The following is a 14,421-nucleotide window of genomic DNA, read 5'->3' on the forward strand; positions in this document are numbered from 1 at the left end:
CTTTATGTAACAGGGAAAGACACCATACAACATTACATCGGAAATGATCCTATGCAGTATGCTCAAAGGGGCTGTTGAAAGAAAAGAGTGAAATTTTGCAATGCCACGTTTCATTGCTGTTATTGGAGCTGAAGAACGAAAACTTTAAAGCTAATGATTCCTTATAAGTTAGTAGTGTTGCAGTGCTAGTCAAATTCTTTACTAAAAGAGGATGATCCTACTTTGAATATCTTGGCATCCGGTGAATCTGCTGGAAGCTTCAATATTGCTGTAGATAAAAGTTACCAGATGTCTAAATAAATGAAAAAAACTAAACCTTCTAAATCTGAATATTGTATTTTTTTGGAAAAATGCAATGAGGAAGGACAGGATAAGAGGAAATTCAAGATTTGCAAGAAAGTCAAGTTCCTCCGGGATTATATGTAAGTAATTACATGGGCAATCAGAGACTTTGGCATTTGAAGAGCCAAACTAGTGTTGATAGGGAGGCTTTAAGGAGGGGTCGGCATTTGGGCTTGCCACTTGTCACTTTCTGCAGCATTCTGGAGTTGGCTTCTTTGTATGGAATGGAAGCTGCCAGACTTGTCACAATCTTTCTCATCTTCCATGCTGCCCATTGCAATATCACCACTACCATACAAACCACTCATAACTTCATCTTCCCAATCTTAACATCAATTCTCTCTCCTTTTCTATTTAGTCAGCCCCGTCATTTATTTAGTGTTACGATAGATGTTCTCCTTTGAAAAAGGAATAAATGGTCTAGAATGCGGAGAAATATTCAAATTCACAACTTAATAATATTAGAGAGTTTGAGAACTAATAGGTTAATTAGCCTATCCATGAGCTTCTATTATAGCAGGCGGCTTTGGGATATCTCAAGTAAAACTCAGACTCCGACCATTAGCAGATTATTAAACTTTTTTTTTTTTTCTTAAAAAAACAGAGCTATTCAAACTTCTAAGATCATTAATTCTGAAAGTTCATCAATAGCAATATTGTTAAACTTAGATAGACTGATCAGTCCTAACTTCAGATCATTAGCATACAGTTACGTGGCTGATGTTCAGATCAACCATTGCCAGTGGAAACAAATTGATACAGGTAAAGTGTGCAATAATCTCGAAGTTACGCTTTGGAAAATTCCGAGGCGGTCTCCAAATGGGAAAGGATAACAATCGCACAAAATTTATGATATATGCTTGGCGAAATGTAAGAAAAGACTGGAATTCTAACTTGTATGATGCTGTCTTGGTTTTTATGGATTCCCAAGAATTTATCATCACCAGGGACTGGTCTGCAATCCACGAAGCAGTTCATCAAATCTTCTTACACTACTGCTCAAAGATCTAAATGCCACCCATCCTTGCATGTACACAAAATTTATTGCTATTTAATGTATCTGCATTCAAAGACTCCATTAAATTTGACAAAAATTGATCGCTGCACAAAGTAATGCACCACAACCACAATTATCTCACTAAAAGTAAAACCTCAAATAAAGAACTAATTATGAAGTTGAAGGAGTTCATTTACACCGATGACATCTCAGCGGAAGGAGTAAATAAACAAAAAATAACACAACTAAAAAGCTCGACAAATCAGCTCAGGAGTGAAGCAATTGAGACTCCAAAACTCAACGAAATCAACTCAACTAATTTTACAAGAATAATTTCAAAATGAACATAATTTACAGGCTGTTTTGGTTGTCTTTACATATTGGATAACCATGTCTTGCTGCTTCTAATTTGGCTTCTTCGGTAAAGACAACAAAATAAGAGCAAGCTAAAGGGGGTGGGAAGAAACTGTACACAAGATGCAGAACAAATGGGGGTATCGCATCGCATGATGAAACTCGTTTTTTTTTTCTTATATTTAATTCTTCCACTTATTGGAGGACCACGCATGCCTTTCATGTGATGCTAGACCATGCATGCCTTTCAAGTGCCAACAAGAGAAGAGCAGCATATTTTATTGTCAAAACATTTCTTAAGACATTTGTATAGTCATGGCTAACTTTTCATTTTATGGACCTTGATCCTGCTTGCCATTTGAATCAGATGTGGTCAAGACTGGAGGTTTTGCTTGACCAGTTTGCATGGGAGGAGCTGTCAGAACATAAGTCAGCCTGGAGGAGGAATTCTCAATTAATCCAGCAACTCCAGCAGCTGCAGATTGGGCATTTGAAGGGAGGAACAGATCATGTCTCTGATCCTTATAAGCACTCCAAACCTGCAAGTTAAAGATTGTTCGCAAACAGGATCAACATATCTTGGTTTCATTAGAAGGTCCAACTTAGAACAAAGTCTTAACACTTTTTTGATAGCTAAGAGTTGGTCCAGACTACAACTCAGTCTCACGGCCCAACAAGGAGAGGGATGATATCTAAGCAATTCTAGACCTGCATTTATTATTTTCATTTAGCATTATTGTCATCTAGAATACGGTAAGAAACATAACATCACTAAAAGAACAAACAACTAGATGATCATTATGATATTTATGAAATAATATGCTAACGGCTGGGTCACAAACTAGATTTTATACAAAACAAGAAAAAAAAGAGCATGTGTCTTTGATTGTTTCAAGATCTTAACAACTCAAACTGTAAACTCTTCTTCTTTAGAAAATCCAATTCTAGAAACTGAATTCTCAAGAACAGTTCCCATGATGAAGCAGAAAGTATTCAAATTCTGCCACAACTATTTTGTCAGTTGATTTAACTGTAAACTTATTATTTTGATCAGGAAAAAAACTGTAAAATTATTATGTTCTAACAGACAAGCAAATTCAGTTGGATGTCTAGATGACTTCAGAATAAGTAGTCAGTCCCTGAATAGATTCATCAAAGATATAGCAATATTCCAATGTCTCTTACGCCTCCCATTCCCACCCTAGGAACTTTTTCTGATTTAGCATATTATTGTGAAGGCAACCACGGGGGAATCTGCCCCACTCCATACTGGAAACGCTGAAATACTTAAAGATTCCAATTGCGATTCAAAGATTTATTAGGTTTGCCAAGCATGTTATAAACGTTTCTAAATTCATCTTATTCCAACAAGTTAATTTCTGTTCCCTTCCTCTTATTCTAGATAAAGATCTTTCTCAACAAGTCCATAGGAACATCTTAACATCCAGAATTGAAGAATTTATTTCGTACATGGGTGGGTGAAAGCCTCAGAATTTGAAAAAGTTTTGAAACAGTCACAAACTGGACGACACAAGCATACCATTGTTTACGGGTTTGGACTTACATCGGAAGCATTTAGTATCTCACGAACTTTAGTACAATGGGCCCCTTCTGCCGCAAAAGCATGCAAAACCTGGATAAATATGTAACACTAATTAGTAATGGATATCCAGAAATATATAACTGGCGAAAGCATGCAAAGAGTGGGAGAGGTGTTAAACATGCCTCTACTGAGTAACTTAGATTCAATCTCATACACTTTCCTTCGATTCTTTCTTTAGCCATTCCTTTTTCTGAGTTCTATCTTTTTCTATCACTTATTTGTTTCTTCCCTGGTTCATTGCATCTTGTTAACGGAATACTTTTCACTGAGTAACTTAAGCCTACTCTAGAGCGATGAGAAAAGTGAAGGTGGAAGTTAACAAGTTAGAATGGGAAGAGTCTGTTTTTTCACTTCAGGGACCAAATCTTTTGAAGTTTCGGAACTCAGGGACTACTGGTATGAAATCTTGGGAAGGAGGAAAAATCAAATTAACAGAGTTACTTTTGATAGACGCAACATCTGGGGTTATGCAAATGTATGGAATCGGCAACAAAAGGACAATGTAACATTTGCAGAAGCTGGAATTATCAAAGTCGTATTCATATCGCATACTAAATTTCTAATTTCTTAGTCTTAATCACTAAAAGTAGTCAGGTGTTTTCTTAAAAACTAATACATCTCTTTGTCAAATATATTCATTGGACAGTGGTGTGCTCTTAAAGACAGAGCCCACTGACGAAGATATGCACGCCTTAGCACCTTGACGCCTGCACTAAAGCATCAAATAAGCGAGGCGAAGCGCACAACCTGGGCTTCTGAGCTTCAGGGCTTAAAAGCACTTTAAATAAGCCTTTAACACTGCACAAAAATCAAATCACACTTTATTTGTGAACAGTCGGTTCATTTAGAGCTCCAAATCCATATAAATTTGCCAACATTTGAACATCATTCTCATAAGAACAAACCAAATCATAACCACAAAACAATAACTAGCACTGCCACAAACTAAAATATCATCACACCACGAAAGACTTTACAAAACCCGGGAAGAAGTGGGATTTGCATGAACTTTATTTTGAAAAACCAAATGAGGTTGTATTAGATTCCACAATGACCATATCTCCAATTAAGTTTTACAGGTTTACAAATCCTAACCGGAAGGGGCACAATGTTCAAAAATTGGGAGTTGTCTGTTATGAGATGACTCAGGAAGTATTTCCAAATACTTAAAACCGAAAAAGTAGACTACAAGATCATACAAATACAGTAACAATATCAAGACATACTGACCTCAACTGCAAGCACCCTGCCAATGGATGCTTCAGACTCATTCCACTTCATCTGAGAGCGAAGTCCATTTCTTCCTCCAGCTCTCCAATCAAGAAGGCCTAGGAGTACTTCAACAAGTCCAACCCTATATTATACAAAGCTCTTCGAGTGTAAGTAAAAGAGGGGGGGGGGGGGACTAAGAATATCCTTCTCAGACTCAATAAAATCGTTAATTTTGTTGGACATCAAAAACAAAAGACAACATAAAACCCAAAAATTTGTCGAAGAAAACTGAATACTTTCTAAGCACCAAGCAAACCATGAAAGTACTGAGGGCAGTTCACATTCATCATATTATTAATGACCCATATTGAAGAGGCCAACGCTCAAGCAGTCTTAAGCAAAATCAGTAATCTAGATTCCTTGGGAGTAACTTTATCCCATTCTCATGTCCAATTTTACCTCAATCTATAGAAGGTGGGAAAAGAATTTTGATTTCCAATAATCATGTTTTAGGGACAAGGTAAAATCATTTGCAGCGTCATGTTATGATTTGCACCATATTTCCTTTAAGTGGCTGGCTTTGGTGGTACGAGGAGAGGTAGAGGGCGGCCTAAGAAGTATTGGGGAGAGGTGATCAGGCAGGACATGGCGCGGCTTCAGATTACCGAGGACATGGCCCTAGACAGGAAGTTGTGGAGGTCGAGAATTAAGGTTGTAGGTTAGGCGGTAGCTGTGCTTTTTTCTACGGCGCACCAGAGTGAGAGTGAGGCTAGTCTGTTAGGATTTTGTATTAGACTGCTAGTGGTGCCGGGCTTTATCAACTGGTTATTGTTTTGCTTTTTATCTATTTTCTGGTTCTTGTGATGCTGTTATTTTTTTCTATGGTTTTTATTGATGGTACTGATATATTGCCTCTTTTCGTCTTCTTGAGCCGAGGGTCTATCAAAAACGGCATCTCTACCCCCTCGGGGTAGAGGTAAGGTCCGCGTACACACTACCCTCCCCAGACCCCACTAGTGGAATTTTACTGGGTCGTTGTTGTTGTTGTTGTTTCTTTAAGCAAATCAGGGTTCCGTCTTCGGTTTAGCTCCCATTTTTTTGGCAAACAAGTAGTAAACCACATAATACAGATCGTGATCACTCTAGATTAGAATGATTGATCCATGATTAAGGAATCATATTAAGGGCTTTAGAACTAGATCCTACTACTTTTTTTATAAAGATGGTGTTCAGGGCAGCTTGTGCACACTTCGCCTATTCCGCCTGCTACCTTCCACCAATGCAGGTAACACCGTATAGGGTAACTCTACATTGGCTTAGGGAGAAGCGAAGAAATCATCTAATGTCTTTGGTTTCTGCTGGAATAGCCACCTGGTACATCCAAATATCTCTAAATTACAAAAGATGGTCCCAAGTCTCTCGAGTTTGACTTCGAGTAATACTACCTTAGGAAACACACTTCTACCTCTTTCCCTAAACGAGTCCACCACAGAATCACATCTATGTTTGAAATAGTCCATTCAGATATGAAACTTTCAGAATGAAACATAAAATCTGTAAACTAATTATTATTTTATTTTTTGATAGGTGAAATCTGTGATAAGAAATTACCACAAGTATAGTCGGAGAAATAATTTGCGCAACTCCCAAATATAGAAAACTAAGTATTAATCTTTACAAGTCTAGAACACAAAAATCTAACTTTTCACAGAATTAAATTATGTACTCACTTAAGTCCCTGCGCAACCAACGCATCCCTAGCTCGGTTTCCAGCAACGACTACACGTTTTAATGTTTCAAGAGCTAGAATACTTCCACCTTGCCATCCGATAGCTTTCATCAAAAGGGGAACAACCTGAGTGAGCAACCAAAGGCACAGATGATAGTTAAAGTATGATTTTGCAGCAAAGATTTTTATTTTAAACAGCAGAAAAGCCCGGGAAACAAAAATCAGTCTACTTATTCTAAGTTATGTATTGATAAAATACCTGGGGTGTACCAACACTAGTAGCTGCCATAGCTTCAGCGCACGTCGTACTTGCTGCAAGTTGATGCAGAACACGCAAACAACTAAGACGCACACGCTCTTGTAGTGTTGGTGAAGGGGGCTGCATTGAGTTATCGTCAGCCTCATAGGCTTCCTTGGAGTGGTCAGTATTTTTCACTTCCCCGATGGCCATTGTTTCTCTTCTCCCTTCATATGCCACTGCAGACACAAGTTTTGGCACATATCCTAAAAATCCAACATGATCTGCAAGAGCAGGGTGCACCCTTAATAAGGACACCAGAGCAGCAGATAGAAGCAGAGGAAGTTCGGGGTCAACAGATTGGACATCATAATGTGTCGCAGCAATTGATGAAAGATATTGATCCAGTAGCCCTTCCAAAAATCGCTTCGGGTTTCTAAGAGGAAATTTTGGATCTTTTAAAAATAGTCTAACATAGATTCCTCCAACCTACACCACAATAGCAATTCTCCATCAAAAAAGAAAAAAGTAGAGTCATAGAAAATGGTTCTACACCTTGCATTTATCAATCAGTACCTGCGGCTCATCCCTCATTTCCTGTTGGCCAGTTGCCTGCTCAGGTACATCCCAATCGACAACACTGCCTTTCATCTGTTCTCGATATAGTTCTGATGCCATGGTTGCAATTTGAGCAGACAAAGAAGCAGCCATTGCTGGAGTCCACACGAGTTCTGGAGTCTCTGTCGTTTGTTCAACAATGCTCACAACAGCTTCACCAGGACCATCCCTGATGACCGATACCAAGCCATCAGGAAGAAACCTAGCCAGAGTTATAGCAACTCTAGGTCCATGCATTGGCTGTCCAACAAGCTTTCCCAACAACGAGGCAGCTGCTGCTCTTTGCTGCAGAGGGACTTCTGCACAGCATCATTCAATATTTTTAAACTACTGTCTAGGATGTTGATCTACAAGAGAATGCCAGGAAAACAAATTACCTTGCAAAGGCAGGAGAAGTTCAAGAATGTAAACTACTCCACCATGCTTCGCAGCTGCCCATGCAAGCTCTGGTGTGCTAGCTAAAGCATACAGAACATGAAGAGCTCCTTCACGACAGCTAGGAGAGGAGTGAAGCATTTGCAATAGAAGGAGCAGACTGGATCCATCAGAAACAATTGCCTCCAAGCACGGAGCATATGTTGTCAAGCGTGACAGGACACTCAGACACAGTTGGGGAACAATGGTTGTTGAAGTAACAGGAACAGAGAAGCATTCAAAAACTGGTAATAATTTTTCTTTTGCAGAAAAAACTGATGCCAAATCTGGGGTGCTCGTCAGGAGATTCTGAAGAAAGACTACCAGATGTCAAACCTCAAATCAATACATATTCAACAGGACAAATGATTTCTCTGTGTACCTGGAGCGCAATTAGAGCAAACTGGAGTTTCTTAACCAATTCATCTTCCTCATTCTTCATCTGTTTCACATCTGAAGGAGTTGAAGGATCATTAGACAGCTGCTCTTCATTATATGGTCCATTAGTCGTATCATTTTGGAAATCTGATGTCCCGGTGGTTGACGGAATATCTGATCCCACTGCAACATCACTCCTTACTAGACATGATATAAAATCAACAAGGGAAACACAGAAGACCTCAGGTTCACTAGTTTCATAATCAGGTTGGTCATTGTACACACTCAAATATACATTTCCAACAAAAAGTTCCTTAGATAATGCTTCATATGCGAAGGAATGAGAATCTTTCAGGTCATATGAACCATTGGGATCCTGGCTAGCACGCTGCTGGTCAACAAACTTTAAGAGTTCTGCTCGGGTTGACGTATTCCAAATTATCTGCATTCAGAAGCAATAGCAAATTGAGAGGGACAAAAAATCTCAGAATAGGCATTGAGTTTTAAAAAGGATAAATAAAAAGGAAAAAGGAGGAAAAATAAACAATCTATAAACAATAAGTTTTATGAATGCAATATGGAGAAGAACATGTCAGCTCGATCTAAAGGATGATTGCCCAGTTTTTCACATGCACAGAGATTGTGTCTCAAAGAAAGTCTTTTCTGGAAAAAAAACTCTCAAGAGCTCCAAAGAGGGTACAGAATACTTTTGTACAAGTTAGGACCAACTCCCACGAGTCCCCTGTCAGCATAGATTAGTGGGTGCATTTTGTGGAGGACTATGTTTTTGTAGGTTGTCCACTTTCTGTGTACCACTTGTATACTGGGGCTTTTTCCCATATTAACAAATAAACTTTTACATTACAAGAAAAAAGGAAAGAAGAGTAAATAGTACAACAAAACAACAACAACCCATTAAAATCTCACAAGTGGGGTCTGGGAAGGGTAGAGTGTAGAGTGTACGCAGACCTTACCCCTACCCCGGAGGGGTACAGAGACTGTTTCTGAAAGACCCTCGGCTCAAGAAGACGAAAATAAACAATATATCAGTGACAGCAACAGAAGCCAGAAAAATAATATTAGCATCGTAAGAGACAAAAAATAGATGGAAAAGCAATAACACTACCAGTAATAATGCCACAGTACTATGAAAAAACGGAAAAATAGTGTGGACACTATATAAACCACTAGTAGTCCAAGGCAAAACACTATCAAACTAGCCCCGTCCCCGGTACAAAGTAGAAAAACGCTCCGACTCCCTCCTAACCTTCAACCCTAATGCTCGACCTCCACATCTTCCTATCAAGAGCCATGTCCTCTGAAATCTGAAGTCGCGCCATGTCTTGCTTGATCACCCCACCCCAATACTTCTGAGGCCGCCCTCTACCTCTTCTCATACCTGCCAATGGCAACCGCTCACACCTTCTGATCGGGGCATCTAGGCTTCTCCTCCGCACGTGCCCGAACCATCTAAGCCTCACTTCTTGCATCTTGTCGTCCATGGGAGCCACACCCACCTTCTCCCGAATATCTTCATTCCTAATCTTATCCAGACTAGTTTGCCCGCACATCCATCTCAACATCTTCATTTCTGCTACTTTCATCTTCTGGATACGAGAATTCTTGACTGGCCAATACTCAGCCCCATACAACATTCGTAAATAGTGTTTAAGAAAAAAAGGAAAGAAGAGTAAATAGTGTTTAAGTATGATTCTTTCACGAAACATACTGAAGCTGAGCTGATATCAGAATAGTCAACTTTTTGGGCATTCTTTTTGTTACTCCCTACAGGAGAGATTGAATCTCCCGGGGCTTTAGACAACTGAGAAATAACAATAAAACAGAGGCATCCCAAACCATTTAAAAGTATTACCCTTTATCATACTGACAAAGCTGTTAAGGAAAAAACTCGGTTTTGCATATGCAACAGTATATCCACCAAGTGAATTTAAAAGATCTGCAGCAATCACCTCTGGGGTCTCCAAGTTCGAATTTAGTTTGAACAATAGGTCTTTGGGAGATTGATCTTTCAGCATACTGGCAAGCTTTGGTGTCAGCAAAGCTCTAAGCGCATCAGCAGCAACCATATTATATGGTGTCTGATTCTCATCAGCACCCAAACCACTAAGTCTTGCCAAAGCCAGAGCTGTCCGTACAGCATGCATATTCTTTGCAACTTGAACACTAACACCAACACCATGAGCTTCTGACTTATCCGTCTCTTCTGCAGTAGAATCATACTGAAACAACAGTGGCAACAGGTACCTAAAGAAGACGACCATAAGAAAATGAATACCATATGTTCCTGAAACCATGACTTAAAAAGAAAAGTATAAAGAATTCAACATCAATGGACCAGCCACACTTTATGTGACAAGTTGGATCAATTTCATGGTTTATTTTAAGGGTAGAAAGGGCCCTTGAACAGTGGGACAGGAAGATTGAACAAAGGAGGCTTTTGATTGATTGGAATCCTTGCACCTTTTGGAGGGTAAAGTCGCAACCTCTGTTGCAACTCCGATCCCCACTTCGTGGTTTTTGCTATGAACTTTTATTTTTGTTTTGATTTTATTATTATAAATATGATTTACTAGGTAAGTATTTTAAATAAATCCAAGCATAGCAATAGATAGACTTTTAAATATAGTTTTTAAATTTGTCATGTTTGATATTTTCCACACAATTAATCCAATTAAAATTTAGAAAAGTGGCAAGACGTCACCAATCAACCTATGCTACATTAAAAGGGATCAAAGGAGTAATCTATTTTAGGTTATAAGAAACTCTTTGAGGATAAAATAGTTGCTAATTTTCTGATACTTAAATGATCCTAAAGCAAAAAATTAGCTGCGTAAGGTAATAGCAACTTAGTATTAGGGAGCACATAAATAAAGAAAAGTGCTATTTCAGAAACTGGACACATACTACATGAAAGAGAGATAGGACACGAGAATGCATGATTGATAACCTAAGTCATAAACTCAAAAAGCTAAAGATAAAACAGTAACTGACAGTTTCAGGTTCTGTAAATGGTTAGAACCATGGCAGTCAAATCACTCATTGTCAAAATATTCTGTCAGCTTGAATACTATTTAACATTTATAAATGAGTGATTCCTAAAACAAGCATTCGAAGGTCCTTTTTAAGTTCAACAGCAAATAACTGATACAACGAAGGTCCAGTCATATCACCTGTTTGGCTCATCGTGAAAGCAGGAACACAAAGCAAAAATAGAGGTAGGATTAGGCAAAAAGTAATGGCCGGAAGAAACAACAGGTTTGACACTATTCAGCAAGTACCATAAATCATCTATTCTTCGTTCGTAATCTATGCAGTGTTAAATAGTTAGTAATATATAGTGTCCCACATCGGGAGTAGATACTTATTATTATGTAATCATTGTATATAAATAGGGCATTGTACAATACTTCAGATATAATTAATAAAATTTTTCCGTGCTATACTTCTCACATGGTATCATAGCGTTGGTGCCAGACAGTCTCAATTTCCGACGACTTCTAGGGTTGTTATTGCGTCACCTACGTTTTCTTCAGTGTTGTGCTAAAACCAACACCACCACAGGGTCCTACGCCTTCCGGCGACCAAACCCCAGCAAACCCTCCCGGAAAATAACCTCCCATGCGTCCACACGCGCCGGCCGGAAGAAGAAAAATTCCGGCGAGATCTCCTCACGCGCCGCCCTCTGGCCATTTTCTGACAAAATTTCTTTTGGACAGCATACTCGCGAGGCTATTCCGAGTCTATCCATCCAAGTTACATCACATTCCGACGACCATTTTATTTTCCGGCGACTGTTCAGTTTCCGGCGAGAGACAATTTTTTTCTTCACTGTTCCGGGGAGTTTTTCATTGTTCTTGATTGTGTGTGCTATTTGGTCCAACAATGTCTTTGGGATTTGATGTTTTTGGTTCTAAAAGCACGGGTTCTGGAAATTCGAGTTTGATGATTACTTCGAAACCCTTAATGGGAAGTTCAAACTACTTAGCCTGCGCTTCTTCTGTTGAGTTGTGGTGCAAGGGTCAAGGTGTTCAAGATCACTTAGCCAAGAAAACTAGTGACGGAGATGAAAAGGCCAAAGCACTCTGGGAGAAAGTTGATGCTCAATTATGTAGTTTGTTGTGGCGATTGATTAATTCTAAGATAATGCCTTTGTTTCGTCCATTCCAAACATGTTATTCAGTTTGGGAGAAGGCTCGTACTTTATACACTAATGACATATCTCGTTTTTATGATGTGATATCTCGGATGACAAACTTAAAGAAACAAGAATTGGATATGTCTACCTACTTGGGACAGGTGCATGCAGTTATGGAGGAATTTGAGAAATTGATGTCAGTCACTGCTAGTGTCGAAAAATAACAAGAGCAACGACAGAAGATGTTTCTAGTTCTTACACTTGCTGGACTACCTAATGACTTTGACTCGGTGAGAGACCAAATTTTGGCTAGTACTTCGGTCCCTACAGTTGATGAACTATTCTCTCGATTGCTTCATCTTGCTGCGCCACCCAGTGGTCTCACCACCAACTGTTTATTCCTCTATTCTCGCATCTTAGACAATGGAAAATCGGACATCTCTGGCTATGGAGAATCGACGTGGAGGAGGTCGTTTTGGGAGATCTCGACCCAAGTGTTCTTATTGTAATAAAGTTGGACACACTCATGAAGTGTGTTATTCTTTACATGGTCGACCACCCAGAAACGCTCATGTTGCTCAGACCAAGACTAAGGTAATCAGGGATTTTCTTTATCTGACGGGAAATATAATGAGTTCCTTTAGTATCGAGCAAGTAAGCAAGCATCTCCGCAAGTAGCCTCGGTTGCTCAGAGTGATACTCTTGTTGCTGGTAATTCTTTTGCTTTTGTTTCTCAGTCTAGTACTCTTGGACTGTGGGTCATGGACTCGGGAGCTTCTGATCATATCTCTGGTAATAAATCACTTTTGTCGAATATTGTGTATCTACAATCTCTTGCTACTGTTACCTTAGCCAATGGGTTCCAAACTAAAGCAAAAGGAGTTAGACAAGCTAATCCCTCATCTTCTGTCACTTTAGATTGCGTTCTTTATGTCCCTGGTTGTCCTTTAGTCTTGCATCTGTTAGTCGTTTAACTGGTGCCCTCCATTGTGGTTTATATTTTATTGATGATTCTTTTATTATCCAGGACAGCAGTACAGGGGCAGATGATTGGCACAGGGCATGAATCACAAGGCCTTTACTACCTTAACTCACTCAATCCTTCCACAGCATGTCCATTTACAGATCCTCCAGACCTAATTCACAGACGCTTAGGACATCCGAGTTTATCCAAGCTTCAGAAGATGGTGCCTAGTTTGTCTAGCTCAGGTATTGTGATCTCACAGCGGAAGTATGCCTAAGACCTATGTTACTCGAACTCTTCAAAAATGTTGTTGGGTGCGTGTTGGATCCTCCAAATTTAGTGCATTTTTGGAGGATCCGACACGGGTGCGGCATCACTTTTGGAGAGTCCGAGTAACATAGCCTAAGATATTCTTGAGGAGACAGGAATGACAGGTTGTCGACATATTGACACTCATATGGATCCGAATTCTAAACTTCTGCCAGGATAGGGGGAGCCACTTAGCGATCCTGCAAGATATAGGCGGCTGGTTGGTAGATTAAATTACCTCACAGTGACTAGATCTGACATTTCTTTTCCTGCGAGTGTTGTAAGTCAATTTATGAATTCTCCCTGTGATAGTCACTAGGATGCAGTTGTTCGCATTCTTCGGCATTGATAGTTTAGAGCTATGTACATAATATAATCTTGTCCCACATTGGAATGGGAGTAATATGTCCTTTTAGTGTATAGCTATGAATAAGGACCTCTTGTATTGTATTCATCATCTAATATCAATAACATATTTTCTCCCGTGCTTTCTCACATGGTATCAAAGCAATTGTGAGAGATTTATCGCTGTGCATAAATTCCAGCGACTCCGGGAAGAGAAATCAGTCACCGGAAGTCTTTTACCGGCGATTTTTTCAAGGTTGTTTGCGTCTGCTTTATCTCCGTCAGTGTTGTGCAAAATCCAACACTACCACAAGAGTAGTCATTGTCCGGCGACCAAACCCCACTAAAAATCTCCGGCAGAAGCCTCATCACGCGCCCCCAGAAGCTCACGCGCCGGCGCGTACGCCCACTTCCGGCCATTTTTTGAAAAACTCCCTTCAGAACAATTGGGTCGTCTGGTAATTCCGATCCTACCCCAACTGTTTTTGTTTCATTCCGGCCACTTTGAGTTTTTTCCGTCAGCTACAGTAGATTCTGGCAGCTACAGTAAGCTTCCGGCAGCTACAGTAATTCATTATTCTGTTTTAGTGTTTCCTTACTCTGTTTCAGTGGATTACAATTGATTCTTTCTCTTATTTGGTAATAATTTGCAACGATGTCTTTGGGATTTGATATTTTTGGGTCTAAAAACATGAGTTCTGGAAGCTCTTGTATTATGATTACCTCGGAACCTTTAATGGGAAGTTCAAACTACTTAGCTTG

The 14,421-nt window shown here is 39.5% G+C and overlaps 1 protein-coding gene across 3 annotated transcripts in view; it reads right to left on the reverse strand.

The window, feature by feature from the left end:
- Nucleotides 1–1,621: 1,621 nt before the first annotated feature.
- LOC107806820 (dnaJ homolog subfamily C GRV2) overlaps nt 1,622–14,421 on the reverse strand; it is a 52,800-nt gene continuing 40,000 nt past the window's right edge. Inside the window, exons 15-23 of one of the 3 annotated variants that reach the window (XM_075230826.1) lie at nt 9,856–10,150; nt 7,890–8,327; nt 7,471–7,816; nt 7,052–7,389; nt 6,497–6,964; nt 6,239–6,363; nt 4,527–4,650; nt 3,258–3,326; nt 1,622–2,232 (exon numbers count right to left, since the gene is read on the reverse strand). In XM_075230826.1, coding sequence (XP_075086927.1) covers nt 2,026–2,232; nt 3,258–3,326; nt 4,527–4,650; nt 6,239–6,363; nt 6,497–6,964; nt 7,052–7,389; nt 7,471–7,816; nt 7,890–8,327; nt 9,856–10,150 — 2,410 coding nt within the window. In that variant the 3' untranslated portion in view covers nt 1,622–2,025. Of the gene's footprint in view, nt 2,233–3,233; nt 3,327–4,526; nt 4,651–6,238; nt 6,364–6,496; nt 6,965–7,051; nt 7,393–7,470; nt 7,817–7,889; nt 8,328–9,855; nt 10,151–14,421 lie in introns of all 3 variants that reach the window. The other 2 variants (XM_075230825.1, XM_075230827.1) reach the window with 2 other exon arrangements.

Source organism: Nicotiana tabacum, chromosome 15 (genome assembly GCF_000715075.1).
Source record: "Nicotiana tabacum cultivar K326 chromosome 15, ASM71507v2, whole genome shotgun sequence".
Classification (NCBI taxonomy): Eukaryota; Viridiplantae; Streptophyta; class Magnoliopsida; order Solanales; family Solanaceae; genus Nicotiana; species Nicotiana tabacum.